Consider the following 18,416-nt stretch of genomic DNA (forward strand, 5'->3'; position numbering starts at 1 on the left):
AACGTCAAACAAAAGTCACCTTTAATTATAATGCATTTGCCAAGACAAACTGTGGTAAACCAAATGACAGTAAATCCCCTGTCTTATGATTTGTGCTTCATTTTCAATCCATTATGCACATAATGATACACACAGGTAGTTGATGAAAGTATTTTTCCTGTGTAGTTTGTGCTTTTATTTTGAAATAGTTTATTTCATTATGCCTGTCCAGCAGTTAAGTGAAATCACTCATCTCAGCCATATAAAGCTACATCACAATACAAATAGCTATTTTTATAGCATGAGACATTCCATACATCATCAGTGGCAGGGATATCATGCACTTAGCTTTTCACTCTTCTTAACTCATGCACAATGTTTTTAGTAGTAATCTCTGTCTTACATATTACCGTGTCTTCCACCTTTGAGCTCACAGGTTTTCAAACCTCATCCGATGCAGACCCCAACAATGTCTTTTCTTCTCATCACGTATGGTATGTCTCCCCTGACCTGCAGTTCTGGGTGACTTTCCCGAAATCTATCCCTTTTCCTAGACCTCTCCAGTCCTTTTCCTTCACCCTTCTTCCTTCCACTTCAACCCTTCTGCTTGAAGAAGGAGCAACTGGCTCCGAAAGCTTGCCGATCACAACACTCTTTTTATGTGTGTGCTCTGCCACCGCTTGGTGAGTAGATTTTTTATCTGTCCAATTAAATAATTTTATCAATAATTGATTGTCTTCATTGTTATAATAAGAGTTTCGCTCAACCTCAGTAGGCAGGGGCACAATGAAAGTCCACTATCCCCGGCTCAGCATAACTACAGCCAAATTGAGAAGGAGGCCTCGGCTATTATCTTCGGGTTTAAGAAACTCCACAATTTCATCTGCGGCCATCACTTCACCTTATACACCGATCACAAGCTTCTGGTCTTGTTGTTTAGCACTACAGCCGCCATCCCCATGAGGACTGCTTGCCACCTCCTGTGCTGGGCATTATTCCTCGCGGAATATTCCTATGGCATCCATTTTCGGGCCACAGCTCACGATGCCAACGCAGATCTTCTCTCTCGTCTCCCAGTGGGTGCTGACCCCGAGTTCGATGCTGCCGGTCGCCAGTTCCCATCTGGATGTCGCCGCTGCTGCGGGAGTCATCGATTTGCCACTGGATGCCAAGCTAGTCACACGGCAAAGGACTCGACGCTCCAGGTGCTGATGCACCACGTTCAGCGCGGGTGGCTGTCAGGCCGTCATCAGCTGCTGCAGGTGGAGGCCCAGGGGTACTGGCACCGCCGCCAGGACCTGTCTGTCAGAGATGGGGTCCGCCTCATCTTGGGTGATCGTGATGGCTGGCAGGTAGTGCTGCCGCCCTCCCTCCGCCAGTGGGTCTCAGAACTCCAGCACACTGGTCACTGGGGGATTGTTCTGACAAAATGGCTTGCCTGCCAGCACGTCTACTGGAGGGGGACAGACGCTGCCATCGCCCGCATGGTGGCCTCGTGTCCCTCTCGTCAACAGCACCAGTCGGCATCTCCTCACCGCCTGTTCCCGTGACCTCCTGCTCCTTCTCCTCGGTCCCGTTTGCACTTAGATTTCACGGGCTCATTCCTCAGCTCCTCCTGGTTTATCCTTGTGGATGCTGGCAGTGGGTTTCCTTATGTCTGTCACATGTCCTCCGTGACCTCTGCCCACACCATCCAAGCTCTTTCCTGCATATTTGCTATTGAGGGCCTTCCGGAGATGTTTGTGACCGGCAATGGCCCTCAATTTAAATCTGCTGAATTTACCTCCTTCTGCACCTCCAAGGGCAACCAGTTGATTCATACTGCTTCCTTTCATCCTTCGGATTAGCCAAACAGTTTTTCTGGACATTCAAAAGTCCAGATGTTGAAATTGTATCCCCAACACTCCCTGGATGATGCCCTTACCATCTTTCTTTCCTCCTACCAATCCACTGCTCAGGAAGGATCATCCCCAGCTGTAAAACTTCACGGCCATTCTCATCGGTCCTCCTCGTCTTTCCTGTTTCCGTCTTCTCCTCGCCCAGCTCCTCCGCGTTCGACACGGCCCCGTTATTCTCTACAGGATCCGGTCTCGGTGCTGGTGTTTATCCGGCATCGTCCCCAGTGGGTCCCTGCCAGGGTCTCGCCGCTCATCGGCCGTGCTATGGCGGCAGTCACCCTCGACAATGGCACAGTGTGCCGGAAGCATACCAACCAGCTTCACTCCCGGCGTGGTCCACCACCGTCTCCTCTGCCGTCTCCAGGGCTGTCGGCCCTTGTGGCTGACGGTGCTCCTCTCCCCGCCCGACCGCCCACTGCCCCCACAGTTCACACCCCGTGCAGGCCCTCCAGCAGAGGGCCCTACGCCAATGGAGGTGGATCCTGCACCTGCCCCCCCCCCCCCCCCCCCCCCCCGTCCCCTTTTGCCCACGGCCCCAGTGCCTGACATTGACATGAGCCTTCCACTCCCCCCTGGGGGTGGAGGGTCTGCTGTGGCCCGGCACTTCGGACATTGTAGCGCTTACTACATCGGCAACACACTTTATGTCCAACCGCCACGGGATGCCTGCATCACAGGGTGTATATTCACCAGAAAAACCTATGTCATACGTGTTGTCAAAAGAAAGACTTACTGGTGGCCACAACACACCACCAGGTCTCCTCCAACAACCACCAGGGACCACTACCCATTCACGGAGCCTGCAGAACAGCTTCACCGGAGGTTGCAGCTAGCCTAGGAACCACTTAGCTACACCAGGCATGTGTTCACAAATAGTTCCAGCTTTATATGGTGGCGCACTACTGGAAAAAGGCAGTTAGAAGCACCGCTCAGAAGGATACCGAGCTGCTGACCTGGCAGCCATGGCCAGAGCTGGAAAATCTCTTGGTATAGTTGATGAACCTCTTGATGTTGCAGAACTGTTTGTGTTTGCTCCCTGTGAAGAGATGGGTCTTTTTTATTATTATTATTCTTTGTTATCATGTCGATCCGCAGTTGGATCGAGTCGGTTGTTCTTTTGGATATTGTATTATTGTTTCGTTTTAATGAGTCCGATAAATTGTTTTTGAACTTGTGTTTTCTGCCTTTCTATTCCACTGGCACAGATACTTCAGGCTCACTTTAAGCTTTACAGCAGTCAGATCCTGCTTTAGCTGAAGTTTTGCATACTGTTAGAGCTTTTGAGATTTCTCAAGCAGCTCAGGTTACCATTTCCAGGGCTTTGTGATATCAGAACTGTCAACTCAATTGGCAAATGCTGCACGACCTAGTCTGGCTGATACTGCAGTAACGTTGTGCAGTCCAGGTGCCAGTGGATGGGCTCCCATTTGACTAGACTGAAATGAATCCCAGTTCCGTAACAGTTTCTCCAGCTGAGTTTGGTGAAATTTTTGCATACTGCCCAGTTATCTTGACTGTTTTTCTTCACAGGTTAGATGTACTTGCCTACATTATAATGATGTATGTCAGCAGTGTTTTCACCAGGGTCACATAGCAGATGTTTTTCAAAGCCAGCCATACTATCAGCAATCTAGTGCACTGATGGAAATAAACAATATTACAGATGTAAGTATAGTACAACACCATCTTATGCTGTCAGCAACAGTTCGTGGTATTCCCATTTTAGTCCTTTCTGATATAGAGGCCTCGGTCTAAATTATTAATCAGACTTTGTATCTCCGAATGCATTCTCCACTCTTAAAATCTCTGGCAGTTAAGCTGTGAACTTACTGCTACTAGACCATATAGTTCTGGAATTAATGTATAAGCAAGTAACCAAAACAATTCCTTTCTTTATAGTACCAGAAACCACGATGGAAAATATTTTTGGCCCAGATGCTTATTCAGCCTTTGGGTTTTCTCACCAACTCTCAGTTCAGGTAATTTAGAATACCATTTTGTTTGCAAAAGTGTCGTATTTGTATCCCAATATGCACCCTTCCTTTCTACAGGTCTGAGACTGCTTTCTAATTTTTTTGCTTACATTAAAAGAGTCAGTAGTACCAAAATTTTCCCAAGCCCGCCCAACACTTTTAGCCTTTTGGAATGAGGTTTAAGTAGAAATGCATTAGCATCGCTCAGAGGAGTGAAAAGTGTTATCTTCAATTCCTTATAGCAGATGGGCATCATTTTTAGACATATTCAGAAACCAGGTGGTGCATTCATTTTAGGGAGGTACTTCAAAAAAATGGTAGATGCTCAGTTGACTGTGGACTCAGTGCCCCTTCTCCAAGTTTGCTCTTTCGGAAGCTTATTTTCAGTTTCCTTTGGATGAGGTTTCCAAAGCCATTCTAGTATTAAATACTTTTCATGGCATCTATCAATACAACATGTTATCTTACAGCATTGTTAGTGCACCAGCAATATTTCAGAAATTTACAGAACATGCTATTGACAGTATTCCAGTATTATTTGGATGATATAGTGGTCACAGGATAGAGTCAGAAGGGTCATATATTGAATTTCCAAGTGGATATTTTCCATGCTTTTGCAAGCAGCATTTAAGTGCTACTTGACAAAATGCTCATTTTTTCATCTTTACATTAGCCTTAGCCAGGATGGCTTTAAACTGACATCAGAGGATGTGGCACCCATTTCTCATTTTCCTGCATCAAATAAAGTAAAGGATCTGCAGATTTTTATCTGCAGGGTTACATATTAATGCCTGATTTATCTCCCAACACCACATTTGTTGACTTGATTGTGGAGAAGTGAGGGGTCCTTTACCAATGGTCCACAAGCTGTTGCTTAGCATTTTGTAAGCTGAAGCAACAACTCTAAGCTGATTATTACCTTGCCTTGTATTAGTCTCATTTATCTCTAGTGTTGGCCATGAACACATCGCTACATGGGGTCAGAACTTTTCTATCGCATAAGTACCTGAATGGTTTGGAACAGCCTATGATATTCTTATCTGAGACCCTCACCATGGAACATGAAATTTATTCCCTGATAGAGAAGGACATTCACAATTATCTATGGTATCCAGAAGCTTCACAATTTCCTATATGGCAACCAATTTCGTCTTGTCACAACATTAGTCATTGTCCATATGTCAATGTGGCATGAGCAGACTTCTCAGAGATTACAACTCTGGGCTCTTTTCTTATAGGATGCAGATGTGCTGTCATCATCTTTACTTTTGGGCCCTGATGATGAATTTCGTAAACAAGAGGATGTCTGATTTATCATACTTTGTCATTGTCAAAATATTGTGCAAATATGGAAATAAAAATTCGGATGAATACTTAGGAGTACACCATTAAGAGATTGTTTACTTTTACACTGAACCACAATTGGAACAGTTAGTGGAAGAGGTTCCCATTGCTTCTAGAGATGTTGCAGCAAGAGTCACTCTGGAGATATCCTTGTCAGTTCATACAAACCAGCTGATTGGAGGCCCTTCCTCTGCCAGCATTTGCAGAACATCATTGTTTCCTTACATGATGCCATGATCTTCATCTTTTCAAAGGTGTCCTACTACTGAACTAAGACGATCATCAATGTTGAGAGATGATTCCAGAGGTTATGCGTTCCCAATATTGTGATTCTTGCATCAATGCCGTAGGGGCATTTCCAAAATGAAGAATCTGCAAATGGTCAACAAGAATCTTGTGTACATGGCTCAACACTGCCAAGCTAATCAGACCCAGCAACTAGCACTGCCCAAGACTGCCAACCATTGTCCGCACCTGCCCAGTCGTGGGATCAGGTGCATGCAGATATTGTATGTCCATTCCATGGGGCCCTGTGGTTGATACTCTTTGCCTGTAAATCATCAAAATGTGACAGATCATGGTTGAGAATACCACTAAGGCCCTGTCCACTGTTTTTTTATCTAAAAAGTTCTTGTCGCTGATAATAGACCACAATTTGCATCTGTTGCTGTCCAACAGTTTTGCATCCAGAATGGAATCAAGCATATTACTCACATCATTTCACCCCACCTCTAATGGCAAGGTCAAAACCAGAAATACAGCTATACTCCTAGTCCAGTAAACAAAGAAAAATTAGAGGAAAAAATTTGAGTAGTCACAAATTTAAATTACTGCATACTGCACACTGGAATGAGGGAGTGTCATCAACAACATACTAAAAATCCTGACCAGTGTCATCGACAACATACCACAAATCCTGACCAGTGGATTGTGCATGAATGTGTGTGTGTGTGTGTGTGTGTGTGTGTGAGTGTGGGGGGGGGGGGGGGGGGGGGAGGGAGGCTAAAGTAAAGGGTACAGTTTTTTGAATTTCTAACAAACTGCGGCTGCTGGAGAAAATGTTTCCCAGTACATAATAGAACTACATTAAATTTACCAGGAAAAGTCCTGTTCATTCTGTCTCTTGGGAATAATAGTTACTAGAATGCAGGGGACAAAAAATTGCAGTTTATAAAAAATAGTGTTTTAACTGTATAAAATTAATGTTTATTGTTAAATAAAGTGGGTTAGTAACAAATATTAGATATGTATACCACATCTAAATGCAGCAGGACTGTATTAAGGTATAAATTTTGTTCTGGGGGTGTAACAGGGTGGAAGGGAGGGGGGGTTTAGGTTAGAAATTTGAGGGAAGGCAGATCTCCAGATTGTGGTCATGCACTTCCCTCTCTCATAGGTCTGCAAATGAAGAGTGAGCAGGCAATTATCCATTCTCTCTACCGGAGTATATCACAAAAAGCAATTACAGGCTAGTTCACAAAGTCATACCAACCCCTCCACTGCTCACCTTATGAATCACAGGTGATGCAGTATGCGCACATGTTGGTGGTTTTTATTTTCTGTAGAATGCATTAATTAATTAATTTATTTATTTCTTGTCCCGTAGATCCAATTAGTGACTCAATCACAAGGATAGTGAACGTGTCAAATTGTACAGGTTTCAATTTAAACTTACAATAAATACAAGGGCAATTCAATGCCAAATTGTACGTAGTTAAAGTAAGACATACTATAAATACAGTAACAGATACAATGTCAGCTAGATAACATAACAACCATTTAACAGAAAAAGTAGTTTCAAATAAAGGTTAAAGATAAGAGCAGAAAGTTAAATCAGATATTAGGCCTACAAGAGTAAATACTGGTACAGCCAATTTGTTGTTATAAAAAGTGTGCTAATGCCCAAATGCACAATAAAATCAATTGAGCTACTTCTAGACACAATAAGTTTAGTGATTAACACTACATGGAGTACAGATATCAAACAATGGAAATCCCAGGATGGAATAACAACAATATGAAAAGGAAATATTGTTACTCATCACATAGAGGAAGTGCTGAGTCACACACGGACACAACCAAAGGACTGCTAAACTCTTAGACTTCGCACAAAAAAGTCTTCTTCAGAAGCAGAAGACAGACAGACAGACACACACACACACACACACACACACACACACACACACACACACACACACACACACAAAATGGCTGTGTGCGAGTTTTCTGCTTTTGAAGCACTTTTTTGTCTCAAAGCTAAACATTTAGCAGTCTTTTCATTGTGTCTGTCTGCAGTTCAATGCTTCCTCTATGTGGTGATTAGCAATGTATCCTTTTCATATTGCTGGAATGTAGATATGTGTTGTTAATAATATGAATACGGATAGAATCGATGTAAATTCCTGCACAATGTCCTACACTGCCAGAGGGCAATTGAGTCCTACTCATCCTGTGTGGCAGTTCCAGTGTTATACCAGGAAATGCACTTTCCCCTGCTACGAGTACTGCTTGATTTTCAGTTTATAGAGAGACTACAAGTCCCCAACAGTTCCTGTCTGGTTCTCTCATGTGAATAGACAAAATTACTTCACTCAGCTCATGTTCATATAGTGGCGTTATTTTCAGTTTATTTAGTGAGCACTTATTTGCTACTGTCAAGTGATTTGTTACATAAGAAAATCTCCACAGCTGGAGCTGTCAGCTGTATCAAGCTGCAGAGCCCACCTAAGTGTAACGTGTTGGCAACATGCATTTGACAATGTTGACTTTATTGTCTCCACTATTAATAGCTGGAGTACTTCTTGTAGCATGAGGGACATAAAATGAGTCACATTGGTGTCTGCTCTCCCAAGATCTGAAGAGGCCCAGATCCTAAACTGGCTTCCTTTGCAACAGAAGTATGTCACCTCGCTGTTATGGAACTTCAAATACTTCAACATAAGTCACACATTGTATTACAGCAAATTACTGTTCTAAATTTGAACATGATCAATCCTGTTCCACCAGACATATTAACACACCTTGCAAGATACATTGTGGATGTGTGGCAAGGGACTCCAGTCAGTTAAGCCCAGTCTACAAGTGAGATTTATGCTATCTATCAGTAATGTCTATTTCTAGTGTCTATCAGTAATGCTGTTTATGATGGGACAAGTGTGTTAAGTTTTGGTCATTCATTAATTGACAACCAACTGACTACAATACGGTTACAAGGCTTTACAATATGCTGTCGTCAGACAGTGGCAAGACACACATTTCCCTGCAGCACTACACTCACAAATTAGGCACTTCTCAGTCATTGTTTACAGCGGCTTTTTTTCTCAATAAACTGAAAATAACTCTACTGTACAAACACAAGCTCTGTTAAATCATTTTGTCTCCCTGCATGAGAGAACTAGACAGGAAATGGTAGGGAGGTCCAGCCTGCCTGTAAAGTGATAAACAAGCAACACTCTTGTCGGAGGAAATTGCCTTTCCCATAATACCACCAGAGCTGCTGTACAGAATGGCTAAGAATCAATTTTGCCTCCAAAAGTGTAGAAGAGTGTGCACAGATTTATTCACAGATTAACATCAAACACAAACTGAAATGAGTACATTTGCATGACAACCGCTTTAACTCCACAGAATTTTTTTTTAAAAAAGTATATAATGCATGTATGTATGTGTGTTTGACTATAAAGTGCAAATCACTGTGCATAAAAGAGAATTACTGGTAGCAAAAAGTAATGAAAAATACTATCAAGTAATTGGTCAGTATGTTGTCATATTTTTCACTGTCAGTGGGCATTATGGGTGTAGCTAACTTGCAATGAGAGACTGCATATATGATCCATTGAACAAGCAAACAATTGACTACCTTCTGTGAAAAACTCGAGGGAATGGTTACTGATAACCACCATTATCTTGACCGGCAACTGTCATTATAAGGCATTTTCCAATTTGTATTTTGAAAATGGCACAGGCTTACTTGTCAAAATATCAGAGTTCTTGAAGGATTTGTCCAGCTACATTCTTGCAAGTTATCAGAGTATATACACTTAACTTCTCCTTGGGCAGTTCACTGAAAGCAGTAATCTGCTTATTTCATAGGATACAAATTCCTAATCAATAAAGGCTAGTAAGTTCTCACATACTATGTATGTAATTAATATGTTGACAAACATATTTTTTAAACCACGAGTCTTCAAACAAAAGCCTACATCATAATACTATTGTAACTGCTATCCGAATGTCCATTACCTAGAACTCCACGCCCTCCCCTCCCCACCTCTCCCCTACCACATAGCCTTTAACCCCTGCCCAAATTAATTCAATCGGGCTATACTGACAGAAATGTGTGAATACATGCAAAACTGTGTGACCACATTCAGGTGCAAGAAGTGAAGTTTGTATGTTCTGTCACATAACTAATATGAATAAATGAGCTGAAGGAGTTTGGCATGAGTCTGATTTATACCGAATGGAATATTTTTATTTTTAATCCAATATCCGCTTTCCTTGTGTTTGTACTGGTGTTTTCTCTGTAATATCTGAATGATAGCTGCCATGATACATCACATGACTAACTTTGAAGCAAGAACTGTTCAGTGGGCCACTCCTTGAAATTGATAGTATCCATTTCCAAATGGGAGTCACAAACTAATAAAATACAAGTTTGCTCTCAGGAACAAAACCAGAAGAAGAGCGAGCATGCAGAATAATCATCCGAGAACCTTTCGTTATGGGAACCTTCGAACCACCAGTACCATCACTCTTTTTCCAGCAGGTATTTCTGGTATGATTCTGATTCACCCATGTTTCATCATGGTAATACACTGTTGGAACTACCTGCTCCTCTTTATTGTCCATCTTCATAAGGTATGTGGTTTGTTCTGCATCTATCTCACTTCTTTCAATTAATATCTCTCTTCTTAACATATTTGAAGCCAATACCTTCTAAAATTCTTTGCACTGACAAAGCACTACTTTCGGAGCCAATTTTCTCATGCGTAATTGTAACAAGTTTTTGTGATGTTGGATATTTGTCATTTATTTATTTTCAGACATGGACCATTTTAAAATATTGTTGTCAAAATCATCAATTTGTGTTACAGGTTTCTTGTGATTCTGGTGGTTTCCAGGCTACATGCAACCAATATTTCTGGAGGTTTCTATAGCTCTGACACTTTTGTTTACAATCCTCTCTACAGTTCTCTTGCTTACATCACAGCATTCTGCACTCTGTTATTGTGTCTTCAAATGAACACAGTAGTAGTTCTGCTTTCAAATTCACATTTGAAAAAGTTATATATGAGGTAAATAATCCCTCTCATTTGCTTGTGAAGCACTTCACATTTCTTGCCATAACTTGACATATTTATTAGGAAATCGCACTAACACATAGATACACGTTCACAGCTATATTTCGACAAGAAAATAGCATATAAAATTGGATGAATAATTTGGCTGTCACAAAGTGCAGCAACTGCTATTAGCATTATTGCAAATTTTGGTGATAAACATGTGAGTAAATTATCCTATTATGCTTACTTTCATTCACTGCTTTTATATGGCATGATATTTTGGTGTAATTCATCATTCAGAGAAAAAGTATTCATTGCACAAAAGCGTGTAATTAAAACAATAGCTAGAGCCCACCCAAGATCATCTTGAACAATAGCTAGAGCCCACCCAAGATCATCTTGCAGACATTTATTTAAGGAACTAAGGGTCTTCACAGTACCTCCACAATGCATATATTCACTTATGAATTTTATATTTAAAAACAAAGATGATGTGACTTACCAAATGAAAGTGCTGGCAGGTCGACAGACTTGTCAGGAAAGAGGGAAGGACGAGGCAACCGTTGGTTGCGAAAGCTTGAATTTTGTGTGTACGTTTGTGTTTGTTTGTGTGTCTGTCGACCTGCCAGCACTTTCATTTGGTAAGTCACATCATCTTTGTTTTTAAATATATTTTTCCTTCGTGGAATGTTTCCTTCTATTATAACCATATCACTTATGAATTTTGTTATTAATAACCCATCCCAGCTCAAAAACAATAGAGAAGTGCTTAGCTACAACACCAAAAGAAAGGATTGTCTTCACTATTCTGGGCTAAATCTGACTTTCACATGAAGGGATGACTCATACTGCCACAAAAGCCTTTGGTCATTTACAAAACTGCATTATAATCTGACGGATAGCCAACCAGCACTTAAAAATACATTGAAAGCATTTCTGAACGACAACTACTTTAACTCAATAGATGAATTTTTAGATATGAAGTGGTGATTGCAAAAGAAAATATTAATTACTTAATTATATCACATAAAGAAATCTTATGTTAAAAGACATGTTCCACATCGTTACAAAACGTCATATTCAAGATCTATGGAACAAGTATTAATGTAATGTAAAAGCACACATGCAGTTGGGGGTTCTTGCTGTCTAGCTGTAGGTCATGGCTGTCCTCTTGGAGAGAGTATGATTGTTATTGGCTGCTAGTTGTTAATGGAGGGGAATGCGCAGAAGAGCTCAAAATTGGGCCTCCTTCATACATGACGCGGACTTTAGTCCTCAAGAAAAAATAAGCATGACTTTTTTTTGGAGAAAATTTAATGTAGTTTAATTTTATACTGGGATACATTTTTGCTGGAAGCTGCAGTTTATGAGATATTCATGAAAAACATCAAAAAGTTACATTTAAGTCCCACCCCCAACTCCCACACTCACACCCCAATAGGCAGGATTTTTGGTATGTTCTTCATGACATTACCCCCCACCCCCCACTACAGCACAAAAATTTGTGACTACATTTTGTCTTTGTTGACTCAGTTATCAACAATCAGAAGATGTTCAGCCCATAGCACTCCTTCCTTTCTCCAGAGGGAGGGGGAATAGTCATAGCCATGGGCAGGCACAGTATTCAGCCGGTTTTCCAAGGACACAAGAGAATTTAAGAGCCCTGCACACAGTAAAAGACAGCTTTTGTTTGATAAAACTGAAATATTATCCTGTGCATCAAACTATTGGGATTCTGTAATCAAAGAAGCTTTAGAGATCAGATTATGTAACAAGAACTTTGAGCTCGACAGTGGCTACATCGTTAGTGGTGCATGGAAATGGGTGTCTGATGCTGAAAGGTAACAAACAAAGCAATTTAGTCACCCATCATCTAATGAAATCAGCATCACTACCATTGTTCTTCAGTCACAGATACTGGCATAATCCCTGGTAGCATACAGAAGTTCCATGCTTTACGAACTCGCCATGACATAATTCAGCACTACCTAATGTCCTACTGAAATCTAATCTCCTTACACTGACGATGCAGTAAGTCACTGACGCTCAAAATGGACAAATCTGACATTGTAAGAATTCCACCAAGCATTTATTCAAAGTAAAAGTTGCTTGTCAAGAATGGATTAATTTCTATGGGTATTTATGTAATTTATGTTGAAAACCACAAAACTGTTTTTCATGGACAAGAAGCAACCAACACACTGAAGACATATAATGAAGGTAAACCATACACTGTGACAATGTATGTTAGCTGGACAATGAATAAAGCAACGTTTTCAAGTTACTTCACACACAGAACAACAATTGCAGGAAGATTAGTTATAATCTGTGTAGACTAAAATGAATGAATGCTTTCAGCACAAATACATTATATACCGACCAAAGAGGAAAAAAAGCATAAAAAGGGACAATACTGCAGAGATTCCAGCACACCAACACAGAAGAAAAGGCACACATATGAATGTTATATGCCAACATCTTCCCTCTGTGAGGTAAAGTAGATAAAAAATGCTTACATATGTCTGAATTACCTCCTGATGCAATTCAAAAACTGGTGTAGTCCTGTTACTAACAGTATCCAGTTCCGAAGTGTACCATTGACTTGCTGATTCACGCTTCTCTGCTTTATTACTAGTCCGACGTTTATCTTTCCCTTTATCTTTTTTGCTTTTCAAAGTCCCACCTGAAGCTTTGGCAAATATTGGACCACCAATTGTGGGAGATGTTACAGGCGTCTTACTAGCTGGTTGATGCATGCTTGTCGATCTGTGTAAACAAAATTGGGTTGCAACTTTATAATTATTGTTCATTCTGAAACTTCTTCTTTTTACACAAAATATATTTTTATTCATTTAATAACCATATTTCACTTAATTTTGCTGAAGAATAAGCCATAAGTCTAGGAAGAAGCACATAACAGTAATGTGCCACTTAAATATTTTCAGTGTATACCTTGTTCAACAATTAGTAACTTGCTACAAAATTGCTAAGTTGTTGAATATATTCTATATCTCATGTAAATCTGTAATTTTTCCACCATCTAGATAGTACTTGACTATTTTATTCAAAGAAATGTTATGCACGACAACACATTTATCCTTAATTTTGTCACATGTGTTTAAATATGAATATGGGCAAGTAATTAATTTGTGAACACAATTTCTTCTACATCTATGATAGTCCACTACATAATTAAGGCCACCCCTTTTATACAAGGTGAAGAATCAGTACATAATACCATTAAATAAATTATCTGTAATGATTTATAGTGTAATGACAAATTCATGACATCTGTAACACATTAGCTGAAGTTACAATAAAGGGTTCTAGAATGTGACAGGAAAATTATCCTAATTAAGCACAGCCTTCTCTTTTCATTGATTAACACTGACAACAGCACATTAACTGGATTATTGTAAATTATTATTTTCATTAGTAATCTCAAGCAAAATGTTATAAGAACTGGCTTACACAAACAGTGAAGCGCACTGCATAGAGTAAAAAATTATTTATAAGCAGTCACATTCTTATATGTAGATATAGCATGCTTGCTAATCATGTACAAAGTTTCTGCTTACAGGAACTATGATAAGCTAATGGAACAATCATTATGGAAAATACTAAACAGAAATAGTAAAATCATCTACAGCCTGCAAGATTTGATTAGGTTAGGTACTTTGTTTACTCCACAAAGTCATGTTTTTTAAACAAATCAGAGGAATTTAATACAGTAATCATATGTAAAGTTAAACAATAATTGTCAAAACAAATACTTGCACAGTAAAGTACATAAAATAATTCTTATGCTATTGTAACCATCCACTGTCAACTGAAAAGAACTTACCATGATTACATAATCAGGTCATGTTACTGGAGTGACAATGAGCTGAAATCTAATTTTAAATAACACTCACATTATGTGACATCATTAGTAATACATACACTGCTTAGTTTCACTGAGCAGGAAGAGTTTGCTGCTGAGAAAAACTTCACATTTTTCTTAAACTGTTGACAAATTATTGAAAATGCGTATTTCTGAATAACTGACAGCTTACCTTTTATACCAAAATAATCACGTAATAGTTCTTATGCAGACTGTTACCACCTTGATAATAATTTTGTGAAAATAGTTATTGGTTGGAAGTATGAATATCTTTGACAATTAAATAGCTAAAAAGCAGTAGTTAATATACACAATTTTTCAAAACAGGCTATGCAGAGTATTCTTCAATTGAATAAAAACTTAACTCCACAACCAGTCTCAGAGGCCCACGCGATGCCTACTGGCTGCTGTGTCATCTTCTGCCGTATGATGTAATTTTGATGTGATGAGAGGGGCACGGGGTCAGTGCCTGCTCTCCTGACCATTGTCGGCTTTTCATCCTCGGAGTCATTACTTTTCATTCAAGTAGTTTGTCTACTGGTAACATGGCTGAATGGACCCTGTTCCAGTTCTAACAACAAGGTAAAATCCCTGGCAGTACCAGGAATTGAACCCAGGGCCTTTGTGTGGCTATCAACCTGCTGATCACACAGTTACATAATATTCTTTGATTCGCGAAAGATTTTCACTGTTCACCATTGATTTCAGACAGAATTACAAAAGGCACAATCTTTGTTTAAGGGGGATAGGACGTCAAATGGGCCGACTTGGAGCAGGAGAGGCATCACAGGACATTTTAATTTCCACTGTCTATACTTTTACAAATAAATTCATAAAACTTTATCAGCATCACCAGGAAGGATTCAGGATTCACACTCATTGCCGTGGAAGTTCGAAAACATAACAAAATAATTTTTTTTATGTGTGAAATTTCATCATTTTTTTCACTTACTAATGGCTGCATTTGTTGCTATAGGTACACTTTTCTTCATAAGTTAGAGTGATTCTTCGATGAATTTTGCACATCATACATACCATATTCACAGGTGTATGAAACTCTAGAATTTATTTAATTTATGAAAAAACGAATGAACTGTTGTACTTTAAACTTCATGTTTAGGAAAAACACAAATTTTATAGTTAACTACCTCAATTTTTACCACAGTTTTTAATAGATTTCGAAAATTCTAGAGTTCCATACACCTTTAAGTATGGTTCGTATGCTGTGAATGAATTCATCGAAGAATCTCTCTTACTTATGAAGAAAAGTGTACCTATAGCAACAAATACTGCCATTACTAAGGGAAAAAAATGATGAAATTTCACATGTAAAAAAATTTATTTCGTTATGTTTTCAAACTTCCACTGCTAGGAGTGTGAATTCTGAATCCTTCCCGGTCATGCTGAAAAAGTTTTATGAATTTTTTTGTAAAATTATAGACAGTACAAATTAAAATGTCATGTGGTGTCTCTCCTGCTCCAAGTCGGTCCGTTTGACGTCCTACCCCCCTTAACAGTGTTAAGAAGTGTAGTATTAAATTCCATGCAGAAATCTGGTTGTGCATTCCTCCTCCTGTGGTACACCCAGGACAAACCAAACAATGACACTAGGGATGGGAATATGAAAATTTCAACTATAAAAGCAAATCTTTTAAAACAACATTTAATGAGCTTCAACTCATCTTCCCATACAATGATTCCTCTGAAAGTTCCTCACTCATATTCAGAGTGTGCAGTGCATTCACCATTTCCTCAAGAATTTTTGAGTAATATTGAATACCATCGGCAGGTGGTAAACTCTGTAGAAGCTTTCTAGCATAGTCCTTTGAAGCCCCTAGCATGGTTAGTTCACAGCTCAGCTTCTCACAGAAAGCTATATGGCAAACATCAGAAGAATAATTACATGCAAATCCCACATTACTAGAGCTGAAAAAGAATATTAAACTGAAGAATAAAAATGTGTGCATGAATTCCAATACTGGAAAGGAAGGAAAGTTTGAAACGGATTATGTGTTACAGAATAGCTGGATATTTTTCAAGGAGCTCTTTGCGGAATGGAGGAGTGGCCATGTACACCAACATATTTCTGGTAAAATACTGACCCTTAGACAATGTGACTAATAGCGTATTTTAAATACGACAGTATGCCATCTTAGACACTATATAACATTAAAACACTTGATAATGGCATTTTAGGCTGAAATCATGATTGTGTAAATGTAACACTGCAAATAAAAAAAACAGTCTAATGGCGGGTACTGACTTTAAAGAAGCATTCTCCTTCTGAGAATCATTTCAAATTTTTATTCACACCCCTCAAGTTAACTATTTTCTCTCCAGCATCACTTCATTGTAAGAGGATTCAATGTTCACCAGCCAACTAGCATATCTTCAGTTGGAGCTCTGATGTCTTGCCTCTTTCAACTGCATCTTCAGTAATTGAAGTGTGATTTTTCAGTTAAAACCAAACAAATTAGTGTAATGCTGACATATAACGGTTTGAAATATTCAGTAGGACATAGGAGCCAATTTAGTATCTGTTTAACAGTAGCGCAAGCCCTAGTCACTAAAACATAAAGAACAAAAATAATGAACTGCATGCCATTTACCTACCTGAAAGGTTTATCAACAGACAATGGTGCAAATTAATACTGTAAAAATCATTGGCAGACCATTATAAATACTTTCAGGCAATAAAAGATTATTGTTGCTTGTGTTCTTCCACGTACAGTACTGTAGACCAATACTGTTGTTTCAGTTACGATCAACCAATACTCGAATATAGCTCGCCAGTCTGGGATTTGTATCAGATAGGACTGATACAGGTAATAGAGAAGATCCAAAGAACAGCAGTGTGTTTCATTACAGTTTCCCTAAGGAAGTGTGAAAAGGTTGTGGGGATGCTCAGCCAACTCCAGCGGCAGACACTGCAAGAGAGGCATTCTGCACCACAGTACGGTCTAAGACCGTGGCGATAAAATCAGAAATGGAGGCGTAGCAGTAATCATTCTCCCTGAAAACTATATGTGACATCAACAGGAAAAGAAGGAAGTGACACTGGTATACCACACACTGTAAGGTGACTTGCACAGTATAGGCATAGATGTAGAAGTCTTAACAAAAGTTACCATCAGTGTTCTTAGGTTGTCAAATTATGTTTTGCAGCTGTCAACATTTGTAGCAAATTTTTTATTTTTTCCTTAGTGAAGTTGAGTTACTCGTGTTGTAGACTGTTTATTTTTGATATAACAAACAGATAATATATACGATTTCACACACACACACACACACACACACACACACACACACACACACACATACACACACAATGTGGACGAAAATATGGAAACATCAAGAAGACAACACATTACCACAGCTAATACACTGTAGGAAAACCTCTGGCATTCAAAATAGCTTCCAGTCATCTCAGAATGGATAAATGCACGTCCTGTATGGTTTTCAAGGAAATCTTCTACCATTATTCATGCAAAATAGTGGTAATTTCAAATAACAATGATGAAAGTGGATAGTGATCACACACCCTTCTCTCCAAAGTAGCCTACAAAGGCTTAATAATATTGATATATGGTGCTTGTGGTGGCCAGGGGACTGTGACTATTTATTACATTGCTCATAAAACCTGTCCCAGACGATGTGATGATGTGAGCAGTGTGAATAGGAGCTCTATCATCTCCTAACACAGCATCACCAGTGGGGCGCACACTTTCTATCATGGGATGGACCAAATCAAACAAAACACTCACATAATCTTTGGCAGTGACGCAACCTTAGAGTAACCACAGGGCCCTCAGAATACCGTGATATGGTTGCCTGAATCATCACTGAACCCCTGCCATCTTTCAATCTTGGTATGCAAACTCAATCAGAAGTTGGAAACGTGTGCAACAAGATTCATCCAACCAAATCACTTTCTTCCATTGCTCCATAGTCCAGATTTTTTGGCTTTGGCACCATATTTTCCTGTTACAGGAATTTGCAACATTATGAGACTTTTGTAATTCCAACTTGCCCACCAATTCCCAGCTTTTAGAGC

The 18,416-nt window shown here is 39.5% G+C and overlaps 1 protein-coding gene across 1 annotated transcript in view; it reads right to left on the reverse strand.

Moving 5' to 3' along the window:
* The window catches only part of LOC126176786 (dedicator of cytokinesis protein 1), a 475,112-nt gene that overhangs the window by 40,364 nt on the left and 416,332 nt on the right, over positions 1–18,416 (reverse strand). The window contains exon 32 of the mRNA XM_049923958.1: positions 13,011–13,245. Coding sequence (XP_049779915.1) covers positions 13,011–13,245 — 235 coding nt within the window. The remainder of the gene's footprint in view (positions 1–13,010; positions 13,246–18,416) is intronic.

The sequence above is a fragment of the Schistocerca cancellata genome, chromosome 3 (genome assembly GCF_023864275.1).
Source record: "Schistocerca cancellata isolate TAMUIC-IGC-003103 chromosome 3, iqSchCanc2.1, whole genome shotgun sequence".
In the NCBI taxonomy this organism is placed as follows: Eukaryota; Metazoa; Arthropoda; class Insecta; order Orthoptera; family Acrididae; genus Schistocerca; species Schistocerca cancellata.